The sequence below is a fragment of the Eptesicus fuscus genome, chromosome 9 (assembly GCF_027574615.1).
Source record: "Eptesicus fuscus isolate TK198812 chromosome 9, DD_ASM_mEF_20220401, whole genome shotgun sequence".
In the NCBI taxonomy this organism is placed as follows: Eukaryota; Metazoa; Chordata; class Mammalia; order Chiroptera; family Vespertilionidae; genus Eptesicus; species Eptesicus fuscus.
The window spans coordinates 64,092,713-64,116,207 of record NC_072481.1 but is presented as its reverse complement, the minus strand read 5'-3'; the positions used below and the strand labels follow the sequence as shown (position 1 = coordinate 64,116,207).

Below are 23,495 nucleotides of genomic sequence, written 5' to 3'. Positions count from 1 at the left end.
GACGCTGGGCGGCGGTTGTAAGGTATTGTAATAATAACCAGGCTGGAAGGCTTTGCTAGAGCTGCGGGGTGGGTGGGTGGAAACGACACAAGGAAAGTGTAGCTGTTGCGTATTATTTCTGTTGCCAACACAAAATTTCAGGCTTTTAGTCCCCTCTCAGTAAAAGTCCAGGTGTCCTACACTTACCCCTTTTCTACATTTTCTTCAGGTTCACCTGTACATCCATAACCATTAGCACTGGCTGAGTGGGTGCCAGCCCACTAAAGGAACTAAAGTGCTAATAGACTTTCTGCTTCATCAGCACTGTGTCCCAGTGCCCTAGTGCACAGCTTCTTTTCCAAAGATTGCTTTGAGAGTAATTCAAACTGTCCAGTAGAGGTCTCCCACTGATTTCTTCTTCCCTTGCTTTACTACCTTCAATTTAAACCATAAGGCCCTTTTTGTCAGCCCTGCTAATTATACCAAATTAATTATGTCAGGTCAAAAAGTTTGTTCCATGTTTAAAGATTGTTAAAAGTGACCCCAGGTCTCAGTTTATATGGCTTTCATTTTGCTTTACTTCCAAAGCTATAAATAATTCCTGCCAAGGCTACAGTAGACAAGGATACAAGTGACTAGAGGCCCGGTGCATGAAATTCGTGCATGGGGGGTGGGAGGGTGTCCCTTAGCCCAGCCTGCACCCTCTCCAATCTGGGACCCGATGAGGGATGTCCAATTGCCTGTTTAGGCCCAATCCTACTGGGACTAATCCAGGACTGCTGGCTCCCAACTGCTCACCTGTCTGCCAGCCTGATTGCCCCTAACCGATTCTGCCTTCCAGCCAGATCACCCCCTAACCACTCCCCTGCCAGCCTGATTGATGCCTAACTGCTCCCCTGCCAGCCTGTTTGCCCCTAATTACCCTCCCCTACGGGCCTGGTTACCCCTAACTGCCTTCCCCTGCAGGCCAGGGTCCCCCCCCAACTGCCCTTCCCTGCAGGCCCAGTCACCCCCAACTTCCTTCTTCTGCCAGCCTGGTCACCCCAACTGCCCTTCCTTGCAGGCCTGGTCCCTCCCAACTGCCCTCCCCTGTTGGCCATATTGTGGTGGCCATCTTGTGTCCACATGGGGCCAGGATCTTTGACCACATGGGGGCAGTCATCTTGTGTGTTAGAGTGATGGTCAATTTGCATATTACTCTTTTATTAGATAGGATAGAGGCCTGGTGCATGGGTGGAAGCCTGCTGGTTTGCCCTGAAGGGTGTCCCAGATCAGGGTGGGGGGGTCCCTTGGGGCTTGGGGCAGCCTGGGTGAGAGGCCTTTGGTGGTTTTCAGGTCAGCCATGCCCCCTGGCAACCCAAGTGGAGGCCCGGGTATCTGGGATTTATTTATCTTCTATAATTGAAACTTTGTAGCCTGGAGCGAAGCCTAGCCTCCTGCTTTCTCTATGGCAGCAGCCATTTCTGTTGAGATTTATTTATCTTCTACAATTGAAACTTTGTAGCCTGGAGTGGAGGCCTCGGCCGGCCAGGGTGTGCGGAAAGCTTGGCTTCCTCCATTGCTGAGGAAACCCAAGCCTCCCTCCTGCTTGCTCAGTGGTCGCAGCCATCTTGGTTGAGGTTAATTTGCATACTCGCTCCTGTTTGGATGGTGGGCGTGGCTGGTGGGTGTAGCAGAGTGATTGTTAATTTGCATATTACTATTTTATTACATAGGATGATGCTGATCTTCGTGCCTGTTCTGGTGGCAAAACTATTTGTAAAGTGAAAAAAATCATCATTTGGAGGAACAGGTAACCATATTCTTGTAAACTTGGACTCATAAGTCCACCTACTCCATGGATGAAAATTCTTTCAGTACCATGATAGGCCCATGATTATATGCTCTATGTTTCATTTTGTTTGCATCTTTAGAATTTCTGGCAGGGTTGGCCATGGCCTATGATGTGAACCTGCTCATCCCAACCTACTTTCTCTCTTTAATTGATCTCATTCATTACTATGGTTGTAAATCTTAGGTTATGATGCAGTGATAATTAAATATATTTTTAAAATTTAGTTTTCTTTATTTGAAGTATATATGATTATATTGAACTAAAATAGGGAGACTATGGTTTGACAGGTGGTAACTTATTTTTTTAGTATCCTCTATGTCAGTGACTGGCAGTAAACATGACCTTATTTATATTGTATATAGTACAATATAATTGGAAACTTTGGGCAAATACAGTAACATCAATTTACACTTAAAACTTCCAAGACTAAATTCATTTTTACTCAAATATAGTTTATTTGCTTTCTTACCCTTGTATTTGACTATTCACACAGGCAATTTTAACTTTTTCATGAAATTTGAAGTATTATTCTAGACAGCTGTTGTATCAAATAACAAACAACTTGGCATTAATGTAAAAAATGTTATTATTCATCACTTTTTCTGATAAACAAAATAATGAGTAAATAAAGTTATTAAACTTTAGCACTGACTTACAATTTTTCAAATACCCTTGAGTGTTTATACTTAAAGTATCCCTTCTAGAACTTCTGAAGTTATTTTTAGGAGCTCATGATCACACAAGATGAATTTAAAAATTCAGAAATATCCTTCACTTTTGTTGTTGAAGTGTTTTAAAACGATGTTCTAGGTTGGCTTGAATTCTTTTTCTTGTTTAAGATACAAATAGTGACACTTAAAATAATACTAACAAGGACCACACATCCAACCACTAACAATACCAAAGAAGAAATGCTAATTCCAGGATTAGGATTTGGATGTATTTCATCAGGATTAGGATTTGGATGCATTTCATCAGGATTTCCTTGAGGAATAAACAAAGCTACTTGTGCAATGTTGGATACTTTTGATGTCAAACTGCTATTATCCACACTTTGAATGGCAATGAATATGTGGGTTGCATTTTCTTCTGAGATATTTCCTGGTTTAAATGTAAAGGTTTCCTTGGAGTTGGCCTCATTTGGTAGCAGATTAGTAGTGTTTACTTGCAGAGCATCATCAAACTTGTCTCTTAGATCGAGGATACTTCCACTTATTCTTATGATATACTGTTTAACTAAAAAAAAAAAGTACATGTAGTTTAGAAACTAGATTATACCATGTTAAATTCATTTTTATTCATTCTCCTCAAAATATTGTTTAGTTCTTTTGAGTTATACTCATATCCAAAGCTTTAATAATTTTTTAATAGAAACTGAATTCTTATTTTTAAACTGACATTGCTACCTTTTTTGTTTGAAAATGGGACCAGTTAAAATGTGTTATATTTGATTGATTTAGAATATCTATTCTAATAAAAGGGTAATATGTTAATTAGACCAAGTCAACTGGACATCTTCTGGACATCCGACTTCCTTCTGGACAAAACCATGGTGGCATGGGCTGAGGCAGAGGCGGTTAGGGGCGATCAGGCCGGCAGGGGAGCAAACAGTTAGGGGCGAGATCAGGCCAGCACAGGGGAGCAAGCAGTTAGGCTGGCAGGGAAGGGCAGTTGGGGCGATCAGGCCAGCAGGGGAGGGCAGTTGGGGATGATCAGGCTGGCAGGGTAGGGCAGTTGGAGGTGATCAGGCTGGCAGGGGAGGGCAGTTGGGAATGATCAGGCCGGCAGGGGAGGGCAGGTGGGGATGATCAGGCTGGCAGGGGAGGTCAGTTGGGGGCGATTGGGCCAGGAGGGGAGCAGTTAGGGGGCAATCAGGCTGGCAGGCAGAGGAGGTTAGGGGCCATCAGGCAGGCAAGCAAGTGAGTGGTTAAGAGCCAGTGGTCCCGGATTGTGAGAGGGATGTCCAATTGCCTGCGGGATTGGGCCTAAACTGGCAGTTGAACATCCCCCGAGGGGTCCCATATTGGAGAGGGTGCAGGCAGGGCTGAGGGACACCTCTCCATGCACGAATTTCATGCACCAGGCCTCTAGTCAGATTATAAAATTAATACTTTATTGAGTTATTAATTAAAAATTGTTCTCCCATCCACCCTTATACTTTTGTTTTTGAATGAGCATATTTCACCTAATCAATGTTGCATGACACTTCATCCTTACCTTTTCCAACATCAAAATTGTCTCCTGGTGCTGTCCATGTTAGATTAATCATATCTCCATCAGGTGTGGCCTCAAGGTCTGTGATTTGACTTGGTGGGTACAGGTCAGGCAAGGGAAATGTTGAAATATTTGAAACCACAAATGCACTTCCAATTGCTGTACGGGTAAAACTCTCCAAATTTGTCTGAGTATCTTTATTAATTTCAGGTCTTGGTGGATTCCCTTCAATTTCCCCTGCATTAAAAATTTCCTTGTTTATAATGAGCACAGCACTACTAGTATTTTCAATTGAATCCCCATCCTACTTGTTCTCTCTTTTTATCTGTATATATAAAAGCCTCAGCGACAATTCGACCAGTAGCTATGACAGGCACTGACCACCAGGGGGCAGATGCTCAACACACAGGCATGGAAACATGGAACAGACTGATGAATCTCAGAGGGAAGCGGGGAGGGGAGAGGGCGGGAAGAGATTAACCAAAGATCTTATATGCATACTAGAGGCCTGGTGCAGAGATTCGTGCACAGGTGGGGTCCCTCGGCCTGGCCTGCAGGGATTGGGCCGAAACTGGCTCTCTGACATCCCTGAGGGCTCCCAAATTGTGAGAGGGTGCAGGCCAGGTTGAGGGACTCCACCAGTGCATGAATCCATGCACCAGGCCTCTAGTATATATATAAAAGGGTTGGGCAAAAGTAATTTTACAGTTGTGAGTATATAAAACAGAGTTCTTATATTATTTATTATTGTCTTATTTTCCACATGAACAACTGTAAATCTACTTGTGCCCCACTATATATATATATATATATATATATATATATATATATATATATATATATATATATATATATATATATATATATATGAATAAACTTGTGCCCCACTATATATATATATATGTATATATATATATATATATATAATTAATAATATAAGAATAAACTCTGTTTTGATTAGTGATATATATATATATGATATATATCACTAATCAAAACAGAGTTTATTCTTATATTATTAATTATTGGTTTATTTTCCACATGGACAACTGTAAATCTTTTGCCCCACTATATATATGTTTTACTAAGTTTAGTGACAAAGTCATAAGCATCAATGGTGGGAGAACTTGTTTTCTTTAGTATCCTTACCAGGATATTGTAGGATAATAAATTGTTAAGGAATTAAGTCTTTCCTGAATAGAAATAATACTATAAAATTCAATATATACTTTTAATAGGAATTCTTTGTTTCTCAATTTATGTTTAAGTTGGGAATAAACCTGGGGAAATTGTTTCTGTTTTCCCTCTAACCACTGTACCACATTCTTCCTTCCCTCCCTGTTGCAAGTGCTAAGGGATAATACTTCAGGCTGTATTCCAATTGTCAACAGAAAGCCCATGAAAAGCCACAAGATAGGAGGCAAAACAAAGGAAAATTAATAAGGAATAAATTCATAATCCTTATATCACCTTTCTCAATACATTTTTCTTTTGACTTAATAAAAATATTCAAAATAAATGTTTTACTCCTTGGCTTATGCTTAGGTACATAACATATTAGCCTGTTTCCTTCACCCTTAGTTGAAAATCTGGCATATTATTGTTGCTGTAGGTAAGGTGCTCCAAATTAATTTAATGGCTGACATTTATTGAATGCTTACCATATGCCAGACACTGTACCAAAGCATAGGTTAATTTAAAGGCAAATCTCAGTATGACTGAGAACTTCATTCCAGAAATGGGAAAGGCTATACTCTGAGTTGTAAAATGTTTGAAGCCTTAACCATATCAACTCACAAGTATTCCGGCCAGCACTGTGTTTCAGACATCATGAATTACTCACCGTTCACTACCCAGCCTGGTATGTACATGGCTCTATTTGGTGGGTGCCTTAAGCTTCGTGTGGCAGTGTTTGCTCCTGCATGAGCTCGTACTTTTAAACTATATCTGCCATTTTCTGAATAAGCTGTAAAATATCTGGAGTAGACCCCATCATTCTTGAAAGTGTCAGCACCTTGTTATAGAAATTAAGGAATGAATTATTATTGTAAAGAAAAAGAGAAATTTATGCATTTTCCAAGGCAAGCATATATCCTTTGTAAGCATATCCCTTAGAATGAGCTCCCTATTTTTCACGGGACCAACTCTTGATGATAGGTTATAAATAGTCTGAATTAATTACATTGCATGAGATACTGATAGAAATCCATGGTAATCCAGATGTCTATCAAATGGGTGTTGTTGTTTTTTTTTTTCCTTGCTCACTGAACTCTCAAAAGAAGGTTCAGTTCCCAGAATAACCCAGAGTCTGTGAAAAAGATCTTTAAGCACTACTCACCCATGCACACCAGGGGGAGAGCATGGCCCACACTGTGTCTTGTTTCATGCTAGTCAAACCTGGTATCTGATGCTGTTGTAATGTCCCCTCCTGTGTTATGGCAGTTCTGCCTGCCCTTGGGCCTCAGTTCCCAGGACTGTATTTGCAGTTTGGGAATTACTCTTGTCTGTCCCTCTTCCCTGGTGGGGGCCCAGGTCCTACCCCTTAACCCCTTATGGTAGCTGTGTTTCACTCTTTCTGGCCCGACTTTCTTGATGATGTGTCCCAAAGAAACACTTGTTCAGAATTCTTGATGCTGCCCTCTGTTGAGTGAGACCTTTCTATCTGGTGATAGACATTGGTGGTCTAGGTGACAAACAATAGTGACAGTAAATAACATTTATGGAGTATTACTATGTGCAAGACACTTGCTAATCACTTTGTAGGTTTTACCTGAATAGAATCTCCTGCTGTCCCTGTTGTTCATAATCTGCATCAATTTTCTTGGTGTTTCTCACTCCCCCACACTGTCATGGAACCCATAACATATCTTGAGTTATGAAAATATAGGCTTATTCTTTAAAAAAGAAAAACACTGTGAATTACCTGCACCATTATCAAAAAGTTCCAAAACTTCTGTTTTTCCACTATTTGATTCAATGAATGCAGTCACATTGGCTCCAAGAATGGGTATATACCCTTGTAGAATTTCTGCGTAAACAATCATTGGGCTGGGGAAGCTGTTTGTGTCTTTATTCATTTTAGCATTCACTGTGATTGGGGGCACAGAAGAATTTGCTGCTCGAGAATTAACTGTTATAGTTAATATTTCTGAGTTTGCTTTGGCTTGAAGACTGTAAGTCCAAACACCCACCTAAAAATTCAATGGAAGTAGAGTATCAGATCAAGCTATTTTCTATGTTTCCATTATCTAACTCTAAATTAAATCTTAGAAATATGTTGCAGAATAAACAGGGTTTTGAAATTTTTGAGATTTTTTAAAGGTAAATGAATGAAAATGAAGGCAATTTGGACAGGGCATTCTGGCTATTGTCATGCATGGTGTCCAAACTTTGTGAAATCTCAGCTGGGAAAAAAAAGTTTTGGAAAGTTTTCCTTGGTCTTGGCCTTATGGAGTTCAGAGATTTCTAATTCTTTACTAGAGGTCCAGTGCATGAAATTTGTGCATGGGGAGTGTGTCCCTCAGCCCAGCCTGCACCCTCTCCAATCTGGGACCCCTCGAGGGATGTCTGACTGCCCGTTTAGGCCCGATCCCATTTAGGCCCGATCCCGGTAAGATCGGGCCTAAAGGGGCAGTTGGACATCCCTCTCACAATCTAGGAGTGCTGGCTCCCAATTGCTCGCCTTCCTGCCTTCCTGATTGCCCCTAACTGCTTCTGCCTGCCAGCCTGATCACCCCCTAACCACTCACCTGCCAGCCTGATTGATGCCTAACTGCTCCCCTGCCAGCCTGTTTGCCCCTAACTGCCCTCCCCTGCAGACCTGGTTCCCCCCAACTGCCCTTCCCTGCAGGCCCAGTTGCCCCCAACTTCCCTCCTCTGCCAGCCTGTTCACCCCTAACTGCCCTCCCCTGCAGGCTTGATCGCCCCCAACTGTCCTCCCTTGCAGGCCTGGTTCCTCCCAACTGCCCTCCCCTGCTGGCCATCTTGTGGTGGCCATCTTGTGTCCACATGGGGGCAGGATCTTTGACCACATAGGGGCAGCCATCTTGTGTGTTGGAGTGATGGTCAATTTGCATATTACTCTTTTATTAGATAGGCTAGAGGCCTGGTGCACGGGTGGGGGCTGGCTGGTTTGTCCTGAAGGGTGTCCTGGATCAGGGTGGGGGTTCCCTTGGGATGTGGCGTTGCCTGGGTGAGGGGCCTGTGGTAGTTTGCAGGCCCGCCATGCCCCCCGGTGACTCAACCGGAGGCCCTGGTATCTGGGATTTATTTATCTTCTATAATTGAAACTTTGTAGCCTAGAGTGGAGGCCTGGAGTGGCCAGGGTGTACGGAAAGCTTGGCTTCCTCCATTGTCAGGGAAACTCAAGCCTCCTGCTCTCTCTGTGGCTGCTTGGTTGGGTTTATTTGCATACTCGTTCATGATTGGCTGGTGGGAGTGGCTTGTGGGCATAGCAGAGTGATGGTTAATTTGCATATTACTCTTTTTGTTTTTAATTCTTTTTTTTTTAAATTTCTTTATTGATTAAGGTGTCACATATTTGTCCTCATCCCCCCATTCCCATCCCACCCCTCTCCCCACGCATGCCCCAATCCCCTGTTGAACTTAACCGTTGGATAGGCTTATATGCATGCATACAGGTCCTTTGGTTGAACTCTCCCCCTCCCCCCACCCTCCCCCTACCCTCCCCTATCCTCCCTCTGAGGCCCGATAGTCCGATCGATGCCTCCTTGCTTCTGGTTCTGTTCTTGTTCCTCAGTCTATGTTGTTCATCATTTCCCCTAGATGAGCGAGATCATATGTCACTAGATATATACTAATAAGAACTGAATGTGAGACGAGCAATAATAGTTATGCTGACAGGCAAATGAATCACTCTGTAGCGAGCTTCCCCCTGGACCAACAGTTCTTTTGAGACCCAATTTCGATGTCCAGTAGTTCCTTATGTGTACATGTCAGCACTGACCCCTCAGCTCTGGATGGTGGACAAATGGTGGTAATGGAGGTCCGACTCCCTCTGGTTTGGTCTCGGCCGAACCCAGGGGCAAGGCGTCACCCGGACTAAGGGGCACGTGGCCTCACCCATACCCAAGGGGCGTGTGGTCTCACCCAGGCCTGGGACCCAGCCTCACCCGGATGGATCCAGGGGCGCACGGCCTCACCCGGACCCAGGATCTGGCTTCACCCGTACCCAGGGACGCTTGGCCTCTCCCAGACCGAGGGGCATGTGGCCTCACCCGGGCCTAGGTGCACGAGGCCTCATCCGGATCCAGGGACACATGGTCGCACCCGGACCCAGGGACGCTTGGCCTCTCCCAGACCCAGGGCCACTTGGGCTCACCCGGGCCTAGGTGCATGAGGCCTCATCCGGATCCAGGGACACATGGTCGCACCCGGACCCAGGGACGCTTGGCCTCTCCCAGACCCAGGGCCACTTGGGCTCACCCGGGCCTAGGTGCACGCGGCCTCACCCGGATCCAGGGACACATGGTCTCACCCGGACCCAGGGATGCTTGGCCTCTCCCAGACCCAGGGCCACTTGGGCTCACCCGGGCCTAGGTGCACGAGGCCTCACCCGGATCCAGGGACACATGGTCTCACCCGGACCCAGGGACGCTTGGCCTCTCCCAGACCCAGGGCTACTTGGGCTCACCCGGGCCTAGGTGCACGAGGCCTCATCCGGATCCAGGGACACATGGTCGCACCCGGACCCAGGGACGCTTGGCCTCTCCCAGACCCAGGGCCACTTGGGCTCACCCGGGCCTAGGTGCATGAGGCCTCATCCGGATCCAGGGACACATGGTCGCACCCGGACCCAGGGACGCTTGGCCTCTCCCAGACCCAGGGCCACTTGGGCTCACCCGGGCCTAGGTGCACGCGGCCTCACCCGGATCCAGGGACACATGGTCTCACCCGGACCCAGGGATGCTTGGCCTCTCCCAGACCCAGGGCCACTTGGGCTCACCCGGGCCTAGGTGCACGAGGCCTCACCCGGATCCAGGGACACATGGTCTCACCCGGACCCAGGGACGCTTGGCCTCTCCCAGACCCAGGGCTACTTGGGCTCACCCGGGCCTAGGTGCACGAGGCCTCACCCGGATCCAGGGACACATGGTCGCACCCGGACCCAGGGACGCTTGGCCTCTCCCAGACCCAGGGCCACTTGGGCTCACCCGGGCCTAGGTGCACGAGGCCTCATCCGGATCCAGGGACACATGGTCGCACCCGGACCCAGGGACGCTTGGCCTCTCCCAGACCCAGGGCCACTTGGGCTCACCCGGGCCTAGGTGCACGAGGCCTCAACCGGATCCAGGGACACATGGTCGCACCCGGACCCAGGGACGCTTGGCCTCTCCCAGACCCAGGGCCACTTGGGCTCACCCGGGCCTAGGTGCACGCGGCCTCACCCGGATCCTGGGACACATGGTCTCACCCGGACCCAGGGACGCTTGGCCTCTCCCAGACCCAGGGCCACTTGGGCTCACCCGGGCCTAGGTGCACGAGGCCTCACCCGGATCCAGGGACACATGGTCTCACCCGGACCGAGGGACGCTTGGCCTTTCCCAGACCCAGGGCCACTTGGGCTCACCCGGGCCTAGGTGCACGAGGCCTCACCCGGATCCTGGCACGCATGGTCTCACCCGGACCCAGGGACGCTTGGCCTCTCCCAGACTCAGGGGCACGTGGCCTCACCCGGGCCTAGGTGCACGAGGCCTCACCCGTATCCAGGGACACATGGTCGCACCCGGACCCAGGGACGCTTGGCCTCTTCCAGACCCAGGGCCACTTGGGCTCACCCGGGCCTAGGTGCACGAGGCCTCACCCGGATCCAGGGACACATGGTCTCACCCGGACCCAGGGACGCTTGGCCTCTCCCAGACCCAGGGGCACGTGGCCTCACCCGGGCCTAGGTGCACGAGGCCTCACCCGGATCCAGGGACACATGGTCTCACCCGGACCCAGGGACGCTTGGCCTCTCAGACCCCGGGGCACGTGACCTCACCCATGCCTAGGTGCATGAGGTCTCACCCGGATCCAGGGACACACGGTCTCACTCGGACCCAGGGACGCCTGGCCTCCCCCAGACCCAGGGGCACGTGGCCTCACCCGGGCCTAGGCGCACGAGGCCTCACCCGGATCCAGGGACACACGGTCTCACCCGGACCCAGGGACGCCTGGCCTCCCCCAGACCCAGGGGCACGCGGCCCCACCCGGGCCTAGGTGCACGAGGCCCCACCCGGATCCAGGGACATATGGTCTCGCCCGGACCTAGGGGTGCGTGGCCTCTCTCAGACCCAGGGGCACGTGGCCTCACCTGGAGCTAGGTGCACGAAGCCACCCGGACCCAGGGGCGCGTTACCTCTCTCAGACCCCTGGTCGCGTGGTCTCACACGGATCCAGGGGCTCACGGCCTCACCCGTACTCGGGACCCAGCCTTACCCGGATCCAGGGGCCCACGGCCTCACCCGGACCCAGGGTTCAGATTCGCCCCGACCCAGGGGCACATGGCCTCACCCGAACCCGGAATCCAGCTTCACCTGGACCCAGGGGCGCGTGGCCTCACCCAAACCCAGGGGCGTGAGGCCTCATCTAGACCCAGAGGCGTGTGACCACATCTGAGCCCAGAGGCTCGCAGGCTCGCCTGGACTCGGGTCTCAGCGGGGTTTCGTCTTCTTGATCCCAATTCCTGTTGGTCAATTCCCTCTCAGCAATTCCTTCGGTCATTTTCTCAGAGCTCCAGGGCGGTTGCCGCAGAACTCGTTGGGCGGCGGGCTCGGCAAGGCTCTGGTGTGCCCGGTGCCCGGCGGTGGGCTGGTCCGGTGTCGCTGCGTCGGCCCTTGGGTCTGCAACGGTGGCCAGTCGCTGAGCGTGCGCACCTGGCCACTTCGGGGCATTGAGATTCTTGAAGGACTCGGAGGTCAGCAAGCACGGAGTCTCCCACCCCATGTCTCCCAGGGGCTCGTCTGTCCGTGCTCGGCAGTGAGTGGAGCCGTCCCCTCAGCCGGAGACCGCCAGGGGAACTGCGCCGAGCACATTCCAGGCCACCATTGTGTCGCCTGAGCCATAGTTCTTAAAGTGTGGACTTTGGGTCACCAGCATCAGCATCATCCTGCGTACCCCTCTCTTTTATTCTAGTTGTAGAGCATCTGCTCAGCCAGCCCCCCGGTCTTTCTGGCTGGTGTCTGCTCTGCTCTCCCGTCGTAGTCTCAATATTGTTGTGGTAGGCAATGATCAGGCTGCCGCCCTATGTCTCCATCTTGGTCCTCCTTTGTACAGTTAAGTCTTGATTGTTGTTGGTGTCACTGGGAGGAATTGTCCTCCAGGCCAATTGGCCGTGAGGACCCTCTTTGTCCATATAGGAAGAGTTGCTGTGCAGGAGACATGTTTGTGGGCCGGGTCTTGATGCAGCAATGCCTTGGCGCTCACTGAGTCTGCCTCTAGAATGCCTCCCTTATGCAAGTGATTGAAATCTGGTGTCATCTCCCACCAACCACTAGATGCCCTCGTTTCTGGGTCTCCAATGCAGTGTGGGTCAGCCACTACCTGAGGCACTCAGCAGGAAAAAGCTTCTGCTCAGCTTGGCTGGGGCGGAGCTACAGGGTGGAGCCTACAACCTTGGCTTCCTGTCAGCCCCGCCCTATGAGGCTCCTGTGTCTGTGTCCCTCTGTATTCCTTGCAAACACCTCTGAGAGAAACGCGCCCTGGAATTTCGCCCACTGCCAAACAGTCCAGTCCCTCCCCTAATGAATCTGGACTCCCAGATTCTCGCCTGGAACTGGGTTTCAGTGCAGTTGGAACTGGGTCTCAGCGCAGTCTGGCGTCCCTGTCTCCTTCCCAGCAGGGCCACCCAGTGGCACAGGCAAAAGTCCGTCCTCTGCGCACCTTCCAGTGCGCGCGTCTGGAGCCGCCGCTTCTCTGTGCCTCCGCCACCACAGCCCAAATTCATTCCCCCAGCGTGCGCCTGGCTTCCCAGGGTTTCGCCCGGAACTGGGGTTCAGTGCAGTCGGAACTGGGGTTCAGCACGGTCCTGAGCTTATGTCTCCTTCCCGCTAGGGCAGTTCAGTGGCGCAGGCAACAGTCCGTCCTTTGCGCCCCTTCCCGTGCGCGCCTCTGGAGCTCTGCCTTCCCCCGCTCCTCTGTGCTTGCGCCCCACAGCCCAGATTCATTCCCCCAGCCTGCGCCTGGCTTCCCAGGGTTTCGCCCGGAACTGGCGCTCAGTGCAGTCGGAGCCAGCGCTTAGCGCACTCCGGAGCCTTTATCTCCTTCCTGCCAGTGAACGCCGGCCAGGCCGTCAGCCGCCCCCTCCTCTCCGGCTCCATCCTCCCCACAGGCGCGCGCGCTCGTGTCTCCGCCAGTTTCTCCATACCTCAGGCTTTTACGGCTCCCCAGATTGTCCCCGTGGCCCTCTCCTTCCCCCCAGCTGTGGGCATTTCAGTCCGCCAGCTCTCCTGTGGTTCTGGACGATGTCCGTTTTGACCTCTAGTTGTGCCTTTGAAATTGTTGTGCCCGGCTGCAGGTTAGGTGTTTCACCTATGCCGCCATCTTGGTTTCCTCTACTCTTTTATTAGATAGGAAGGATTCTATGATCTGGTAATACTAATAAGCTGTACAGATTCCTTACATTGCCTCCTTAAAGTTATTCTTAGCATATCTAATTTTTTCTCTTCTTTTCCTTCCTCCGAATGCATACATTCTTCTTTCCTTTTCCTGCCACCATAATTTTCAGGACCATACAGGTATAGAAAGTACATTGTATTGTATCTAAATTTTGAAGATGATACAAGTATTGGTACTCATATTTATGATATTAAACAATGTATTTTTAGCTGTGAAACAGATTTATGTGGAAATAAAAAAGCTGATTGCTTACCTTTGCAGTTCCTGGAATACTGAAATAGGCCATTTTGGAAGCAGCATCCACTGTGGGATTTTTCATTGGTGTTCCATTGGGATCCGAGAGAGAAATAATGGGCTGCTGTTTTACCCATGTGATGAGAAAGAATGTGTCCTTTCCCACAGTGCTATCAATTGTTACAGTTCCATTCATCCAGAGAGTATCTTTGAGTGTTAATCCCTTACTTTCAATCTGTATAAATATATATTTTAAAATTAGTGACTGGAGAAAAGAGTAATTTTATTCTTTTTTTTTTTTTTAAAAAAAAAACATAGTTCTTAATTTGTGGCCTGAGAATAAGCTTATATAGGGCATACCTCCATAGCCTTGTGATCTCTCTGAAAGCAGATTGGGATGTGACAGTTGTTAGTCAGAAAGTATGGACATATAGGGTCTGAGTTAAAACAATTAGAGCAGGAGAATGGGTTTTAGAGTTGGAGACCTGGCTGTATTATTTTTTTCCTAGTTGTTTTTGTATCTATCTACCTGAGATTTTAGCATTAAAGGATGCTACAATGTCAAAGAAGAATTAGCTGTAGTGTGTATATGTGTATGTGTGTGTGTGTGTGTGTGTGTGTGTGTGTGTGTGTGTGTGTTTGAGAGAGAGAGAGAGAGAGAGAGAGAGAGAGAGAGTTATCTTCAGTTTACCCATCTTCATGATGGTGGCTACATTACTAGTATTTGAGTAGAGACATAGTTAGGTAAGGACCAGCAAGTAATGAGACAAGCACTCATGGAGATTTTCCTGATGTGAAAACTTCACATACTTTTTCACACATCCTAGAGTTAGTAGGCCTGAACAATAAACATGTTCAGCAAGTGTGTAAATAGGGCAAAAGGATATTTATGAAGGTTGGAATATTGAGAAATGCATGTCAGGATGTTTCTTTGAGAGGAGCCTCAAAGAAAATTTTTCAAGTTTTTGAGGATGGCTCTTAGTAATGTACAGCGGATTTTATCTACTGATCAAGAAAGTGCTTTCTACAGATGTGTCATTTCAGGAAATGATGGGAAACTCAGCTTCTATTCTAACTTAGTCCTTAACCAAAAATACCTCCATATCAGTACTGAGATAAGAGAGTGAATTCTACCATTTAAACATCATCACAGGGACAAAAATCTCAGTCCTGTGTTAAGTGGACAAAATATTATTATCAAGTTAATCTGAATGTGAGTGACTTTTTAGACTCCCTATCAAGAATGTGTAAGAAAGTTAGAAAGCTTTGACTACATAGCAGTATTAGGGGACAATAACTGAGTAAAGAGTGGTAAGCAACCTTTTCCTCTGTATTCCAGCTGCCATTTTAAGTGAGGAAACAAAACCTTTCTGCCCCTTCCGTACAGTTTAAGAAGTCCATGTTTAAAACTCTGACCACTTCCTGTATGCAAATGACCTTTTTCTGGCTGATTTTCCACATCCCACTCTTATATTTAAAATCTCTTTAGGATATCCCATTTTAATGTCCCACCATCCACTAAAAATCACTAAGGTTTAAACAGAACACAAAACAGTATCTTCAAGATCAGTTCTCCCTCTTTACCTGTCAACTTTAGATAGTAGTATCATCATTTTCTAAGTCAACCAGGTTGAAACCCTCAGAAATTAGTTTTATTCTCCTTCAATTTATTCTCCATACATTACAAAGCTAGATCCAAGATGAATTTTTAATCTGTTTGCAAGGTGAAGCTACAAACCAGATCTCGACATCAATCTGCACATGCAATCCTAATTCTGCATCCTATAATTTATGTGATTTTCACTCTTAGAGACCAGAGGAAATAGGTTTGTTTAGGTGATCATGTCAAGTTTTAATGTAGGCATAGACCTAATGAACTGGGTTATGGAAGACAAAGTTTCACATAAGGTGACATGATGTAGATTTGGTGGGAATGGATAGGGATAAAAAAAGAATTTTGTAAAAAATACTTTCAAGGAAATAGTCTGCGTTGACATTTTACATTGGACATGAAAGAAGAATCAAAATTTAGTCAAAGTTTTTTAATCTAAGTAACAGAAAATGAGGGTGTTATTTAAATACAGGTGAAAAAAAGGAGTTGAGTTCAGAAGAGAGGTGAATAAAATAGAAAGCCAGTGAAAAGAGTGGTTGAACACATAAAGGAAACCCTAATTTTTGGATCTGTAATGATTATTCATTCTCTTTCTTTAGATAAATTTCTTTCCAAGATACTTTCCTTCCATTCCTAAGCCAGGTTCTTGAGTTCATTCGCCTAACCTAAATTTATTTCACAGGAGTGAAGGGTGAGGGAAATCTTGAAAGTATGGTATATTTTTATGTATTCATTAGAAAAATGGATGCTGTATTATTGGGCAAAGTCTATATTTTATGAAAAATTTAACATTTAAAAAATATATTTTTATTGATTTCAGAGAGGAAGGGAGAGGGAGAGAGACATAGAAACATCAATGATGAGAGAATCATTGATTAGCTGCATGTGCCCTTGACCAGAATCGAACCCATGACCCTTCAGTCTGCAGGCTGACACTCTGTCCACTGAGCCAAACTGACTAGGGCAAAATTTAACATTTTGATGTTATTCTTTAACCAAACTCTATGTAAGAAGAAAAAGACAAAAATCTTATATTTCATTACTATTTTACTACTTAATTTGGCCATATCTGAAAAATAGCCATGAATTTCTATTACATACTTAGTTTTGATTTTAATTAATAACTTACTTTAAGAAAATATAGAACTCAAAACTTATAATAACCAAAGTATTTTTCTTGGTATGGCTAAATACAAACACAAAAACCTGAGGAAGTGGAACTCAGACCTGAATAGACTTCTGGGAAATATCAGCGTTTCCTGATGTAAGGGCCCCGAAAGCATCAATGAGGCCATTGTTCTGGGCTTCATCTGAGGCAAACAAATGAATTCCTCCTAAAATGTAAATATATTTATTAGGTTGCTTTCTAGAAAATAAGTACTTATCACAATTTAGTGATTTTTAAGGTAACACTAAACAAAATAATACTTTCAGTGTATATTACTAAAATAGACCCAAACCAGATAAGTGTAAAGATTAACTCTGAAAAGTTAACTTAAAAATGTCAAAACCAGAAAGTGTAAGCTAACTTTATACCTCACTTATAGAAATTTCAGCTGATTGAAATGCATCAAGTAATCATGGAATAATAATAATAAAAAAAGATGTTACAACTCCATACATTAAAGCTCACAGACTTCACAAAGCTCTTTAAGGGAATTATTCATTTTTATTTTTGATATGGTTCTTAACAATGTTGGCCTTCAGGTATTCCAGCCACAGTGGACCAGAATCAGAAAATTAGAATGGTTCAAGAGATGCCATATTGAGGTATCCTGACAATAGCTGGCAATGAGGAGATAGAAAAACAGTAAGCAATGGAGACAAGGCCAAAGGTTTACTACTTTTGGGGGCTTGAGGCAGAAATAAATTTTACAGTGGCCATGAAAGCACTTTGAAACTATGCAAGTTTGTACAACTAGGCATTTAAAAAGCAAGTGTATAAGACGCTTGAGTGATTAAGACTGACATCAGGCAGACAGGCAAAGTGGGCATATTGGTCCTGCCTGCTTGCAACCAAGGCTGTAGAGACAGATACAGCGGAGTGGTGGATCTCTTGGAAATTCAACATGGTGCTGATTACCCAACAGGAAACTGAGAAGTGGCAGACAGAACAGAAGAGTGGGGTCTTAAAACAACCCCCATAGGGCATTAAAGCTTGGCAAAGTGAACAACACTTCACTTTTTTGTCCTTTATTAAAATTTTTTTCTTTATTTTTTTTGTTTTGTTATCTTTTTGTATTATTTTTATTTATTCTATTTTAATTTTTATCATTATTTTATTTTTTTGCCCACCCTTTTCTTCCTTGCGTCTCCCTTTTTCATCCTGTTTTCTCTGCTCCTGTCCCCACTGTAGTTTTTCTCTCTCCTTTCTTTTTATCCCTTGTTAAAAATTGATCTTCTTTATCTGCTTTATTGACATGTTATTATTATTGTGGTCTTTGTTGGCTTACTCATATATCTAATTTCCCCTCCCCTGCTCCAAGTTCATGCACCCTTCTCTTTTCTCTTTCTTTGCTAGTCAATTTTTTAATGCTTTTGTTTTTCCTCTCCTCTCTTGTCTCTTCTTCTCCTAATTGTTTAATTAGTTTAAGTCACTAAACTCAAGCCTATCTGCTCTCTCCTCTATTCTCCTTTTCCAAAAACACTTGAATAAATAGATAGATAACTTTTTTAAAACGTTTTTTAATCTTATTATTTTATTTATTGATTTTCTTCTTTTCTTCTTATCCACTCATTCTCTTTCTATCTACTTTATACTGAACCGTGGTCCTTCCCCTATTCATTCAATTACTTAACCTTACTTTCCGTATATAAACTCTGCCTCTACAGATTTTGTTTCCCCACCCCCCACCCTCACCCCCCCGTTTTCTGGGTGTTTGTTCTTTGAATTTTTTGGTTTATTTGTTTGTTTTGTGGTGTTTTCTCCCCATGTATTTTTCCTTTTTCTTTTCTTCTTTTTCTTTTCTCTCCTACATTTTTCCTTTTCTCAACAAAGTTTTTCTTCTCTTTTCTCTGGTGGTCACTTTTATTGTGGTTATCAGTGTCGTGAGTACATTTGTGTTTTGTTCCCTTTGTGTTGTGTCTTGTCGAGTTGTAGTTTGTGCTGTTCGGTCAACATGGTAGAGAGTGAGCCATATAACCAGACACCCTGATAGGAAACTCTACCCACGAACAGGACAAAAACTACACCAAGTATGGGGCATCTCTAGGATATCCCAAGTAGGGAGCATCCTTAGAATACCCAGTCTGGAAGACCTGAGAGATTGCACCCACTGGGTTCCACAAAACATCTACTATATAAGACAAATGCAAAAAAAAATCTGGCTGACATAGAAGTTTGATCTAATATATAGAAACAATCACAAAGGGACAACAAAAGTGGGGAGGAAAAGAAATTCCATGTGAAAGGAAAGGAAGAATCACCAGAAAATGAAATAAATGAAATGAAGTCAAGCAATTTGTCAGAAAAAGAATTCAGAGCAATGGTTATAAAGACAGAGAAAAGGATGGAAGACAAATTCGAGAACGTGTAAGAATCAAGAGGAAATGAAGAAGAATCAAGAAGAAATGAAGAAATGAAGAATGACATAGCTGCAATAAAGAACACAATGGAAAGTATCAGCAATAGACTAGAAGAAGCTGAGGACTGCATCAGTGAGTTAGAAGACAAGGTAGAAAACACCCAAGCAGAGCAGTAAATGAAAACAACAACAACAACAACAACAAAAACAACTTAAAAAGCAGGAGGAGAGCCTAAGGGAGCTTTGAGAAAACATGAAACAAAAAAATATCTGCATAATAGGGGTGCCAGGAGAGGAAGCTGAGCAAGGAATAGAAAACCTGTTTGAAGAAATCATGACAGAAAACTTCCCTGATTTTGGGAAGAAAAAACTCACACATGTCCAGGAAGCACATAGAGTCCCAAACAAGATGAACCCAAAAAGACTGACACCAAGACACATCATAATTAAATTGGCAAACATCAACAACAAAGTAATAATCTTAAAGGCTGCCAGAGAGAGACAGAAAGTTACCTACAAGGGATCTCCCATTAGATTGTCAACTGATTTCTCAACAGAAACACATCAGGCCAGAAGGGAATGGAATGAAATATACAAAGTGATGCAAAGCAAGGGGACTGAATCCAAGATTACCATACCCAGCAAGGCTATCATTCAAAATTGAAGGTGAAATCAGGAGCTCTACAGACAAAAAAGTGCTAAGGGAGCTTATTGCCACCAAGCTAGCAATGCAAGAAATGCTAAAGAGACAGCTGTGAAAAGAAGAACTAGAAAGGGAAGAAGGAACATAGGCATAAAGAATAAAAATGGCAACAAACAAATACCTATCCTATCTAATAATAGACAAATATGCAAATTGACCATACCTCCGACACACCCACAAGCCATGCCCACAAGCCACGCCCACATCCAATCAGAGTGAGTATGCAAATTAACCCAAACCAAGATGGCTACAGCCACAGAGAGCAAGGTTTCCTAGGTAACAGAGGAAGCCAAGCTTTCTGCCAGCCGTTGCAGGCCTAAGCCTCCACTCAAGCTACAAAGTTTCAATTATAGAAGGTAAACAAATTCAAACAAATGGCGGCAGAATGGAGCTTGAGAGAGCAGGCCAGGGCTGCCGCCGGCAACAGGGGAAGCAAAGCTTTCTGCACACCCTGGCCGGGCCCACCCGCTTAAGGCAACAAAGTTTCAATTATAACCCCAACACAAATGGCTGCGGGCCTCGGAGGGCGCCCCAGGCTTGGCTCTGCTCCAGGCTACAAAGTTTCAATTGTAGAAGGAAAATAAATTCCAGATACCAGGGCCTGTGCTTGCATTGCCAGGGGGCTTGGCCCGCCTGCAAACCACCACAGGCCCCTCTCTCAGGCCGCCCCATGCCCCAAGGGAACCCCACCCTGATCAGGGACACCCTTCAGGGCAAACCAGCTGGCCCCCACCCCTGTACCAGGCCTCTATCCTATCTAATAAAAGAGTACTATGCAGATTGATCATCACTGCAACACACAATATAGCTGCCCCCATGTGGTCAAAGATCCTGCCCCCATGTGGACACAAGATAGCCACCACAAGATGGCCAGCAGGAGAGGGCAGTTGGGAGGCATCCGGCCTGCAAGAGAGGGCAGTTGAGAAGGACCAGGCCTGCAAGGGAGGGCAGTTGGAGGTGATCAACCCTGCAGGAGAGGGCAGTTAGGGGTAACCAGGCCGGCAGAGGAGGGAAGTTGGGGGCAAACAGGCTGGCAGCAGAGTGGTTAGGGGGTGATCAGGCTGGCAGGCAGAAGTGGTTAGGGGCAATCAGGAAGGCAGGCAGGCAAGCAGTTGGGAGCCAGCAGTCCTGGATTGTGAGAGGGATGTCCGATTGCCCGTTTAGGCCCAATCCCAGGGATCTGGCCTAAACGGGCAGTTGGACATACTTTGAGGGGTCCCAGATTGGAGAGGGTACAGGCTGGGCTGAGGGACAACCCCCCTCCATGCATGAATTTCATGCACCAGGCCTCTAGTCCTATATAATAAAAGGCTAAGATGCAAATTGTCCCCTCGACCAGGAGTTCGACCAGCAGGCAGGCCAGCCAACCGCCCATGTTCCCTCCCCTTGGCCAGGCTGGCTGGACCCCACCCATGCAAGAATTCATGCACTGGGCCTAATATATATATCCTATCTAATAAAAGAGTAATATGCAGATTGACCATCACTCCAACACACAAGATGGCTGCCCTCATGTGGTCAAAGATCCTGCCCCCATGTGGACACAAGATGGCCACCACAAGATGGCCAGCAGGGGAGGGCAGTTGGGAGGCACCAGGCCTGCAAGGGAGGGAAGTTGGAAGTGATCAACCCTGCAGGGGAGGATAGTTAGGGGTGACCAGGCCAATAGAGGAGGGAAATTGTGGGCAATCAGGCTGGCAGGGGAGTAGTTAGGCATCAATCAGGCTGGCAGCAGAGTGGTTAGGGGGTGATCAGGCTGGCAGGCAGAAGCAGTTAGGGGCAATCGGGAAGGCAAGCAGGCGAGCAGTTGGGAGCCAGCAGTCCTGGATTGTGAGAGAGATGTCCGACTGCCCGTTTAGGCCCGATCCCACCAGGATCAGGCTTAAACGGGCAGTCGGACATCCCCTGAGGGGTCCCAGATTGGAGAGGGTACAGGCTGGGCTGAGGGACACCCCCCTCTCCGTGCACGAATTTCGTGCAACGGGCATCTAGTCAATAATAACCTTAAACTTAAATGGATTAAATGCTCTGATCAAAAGACATGGTAGTTGAATGGATAAGAAAACATGACCCATATATTTGATGTCTACAAGAGACTCACCTCAAAACAAAATACACAAACTGATAGTGAAGGGATGGGAAAAAATTTTTTCAGGCAAATGGAAATGAAACAAAAGCTGGGGTAGCAATACTTATATCTGACAAAATAGACTTCAAAGTGAAGGAGAGCCACTTCATAATACTAAAGGAAACAACTCAACAAGAGTATATAATTCTGGTAAACATATATGCACCCAATATAGGAGCACCCAAATACATAAAAAACTTCTGGAAGATATCAAGGGAGAGATCAATGGCAACACAATCATAATAGGGGACTTTAATAGACACCACTGGATAAATCCTCTAAACAAAAAATCAGCAAAGAAATAGCAATCCTAAAAGACTCACTAGATCAGATGGAATTAATTGACATCTTCAGAACACTTTATCCCAAAGCTACAGAATATACAGTCTTCTCAAGTGCACATGGGACATTTTCAAAGATAGACCACATATTGGGACACAGAAAAAGTCTCTTCAAATTCAAGAAGATAAAAATTCTATCAAGCATCTTCTTGGATCACAAGGGCATAAAATTATAAATCAACTACAATAAAAAAAAATCAAACACTTGGAGGCTAAACACCATGCTGTTAAACAATGATTGGGTAACCGAAGAGATCAAAGAAGAAATAGAAAACATCGTGGAAACAAATGACAATGAAAACACAACAATCCAAAATCTATGGAACACAGTGAAAGCAGTCCTGAGAGGGAAGTTCATAGCTCTACAGGTCTTATTACAAAAAAATAAAAATGGTAATTATCTAACTCTACAACTTAAAGAATTAGAAAGAGCAACAAGAAAAGCACAGAGTAAGCAGAAGGAAGGAATTAATAAAGATAAAAGTAGAAATAAATGACATAGAGACCAAAAAAAAAAAAATCCAATACAAAAGATCAACAAAACCAAGAGCTGGTTCTTTGAAAGGATAAAGAAGATTGATGGACCTCTAGCCAGGCTCACCAAGAAACAAAGAGAGAGGACCCAAATAAACAAAATCAGAAGCAAAAGAGGTAAAGTACAAACTGACCCCATAGACATATAAAGGATTGTAAAAAAATACTACAAACAACTGTACTCCAACTAACTGGACAACCTAGATGAAATGGACATATTCTTAGAAAAATACAAGCTTCCAAGACTCAATCAGGAAGAATAAAAAAACCTGAATAGGCCAATAACTACCAATGAAATTGAAGCAATAATCAAAAAACTTCCAGCAAACAAAAAATCCTGGTCTGGAAGGATTTACAGGGGAGTTTTACCAAACATTCAAAGAAGAACTAAAACCTATCCTCCTCAGATTATTCCAAAAAATTCAAGAGGAAGGAACACTTCCAAGCTCTTTCTATGAAGCCAGCATTACCCTAATTCCAAAACCACATAAAGACACTACAAAGAAAGAGAATTATAGGTCAATATCCCTGATGAACATAGATGCTAAAATCTCCAACAAAATTCTAGCAAATTGGATCCAGCATTACATTAGAAAGATCATACACCATGACCAAGTGGTATTTATTCCAGGGATGCAAGGCTGGTACAATATCTGCAAATCAATAAGTGTGATACATCACATAAACAAATTGAGAAACAAAAATCACATAATTATATCAATTGATGCAGAAAAAACATTTGGCAAAATCCAACACCCATTCCTGATAAAAATA

The 23,495-nt window shown here is 45.4% G+C and overlaps 1 protein-coding gene across 1 annotated transcript in view; it reads right to left on the bottom strand.

Annotated features, from left to right (window-relative positions):
- Positions 1–2,278: 2,278 nt before the first annotated feature.
- The window catches only part of LOC129150246 (calcium-activated chloride channel regulator 4-like), a 50,996-nt gene continuing 29,779 nt past the window's right edge, over positions 2,279–23,495 (bottom strand). Inside the window, exons 9-14 of the mRNA XM_054720976.1 lie at positions 16,719–16,825; positions 13,899–14,114; positions 6,951–7,218; positions 5,871–6,041; positions 4,031–4,264; positions 2,279–3,049 (exon numbers count right to left, since the gene is read on the bottom strand). Of these exons, the coding sequence (XP_054576951.1) occupies positions 2,607–3,049; positions 4,031–4,264; positions 5,871–6,041; positions 6,951–7,218; positions 13,899–14,114; positions 16,719–16,825 (1,439 nt within the window). The 3' untranslated portion in view covers positions 2,279–2,606. The remainder of the gene's footprint in view (positions 3,050–4,030; positions 4,265–5,870; positions 6,042–6,950; positions 7,219–13,898; positions 14,115–16,718; positions 16,826–23,495) is intronic.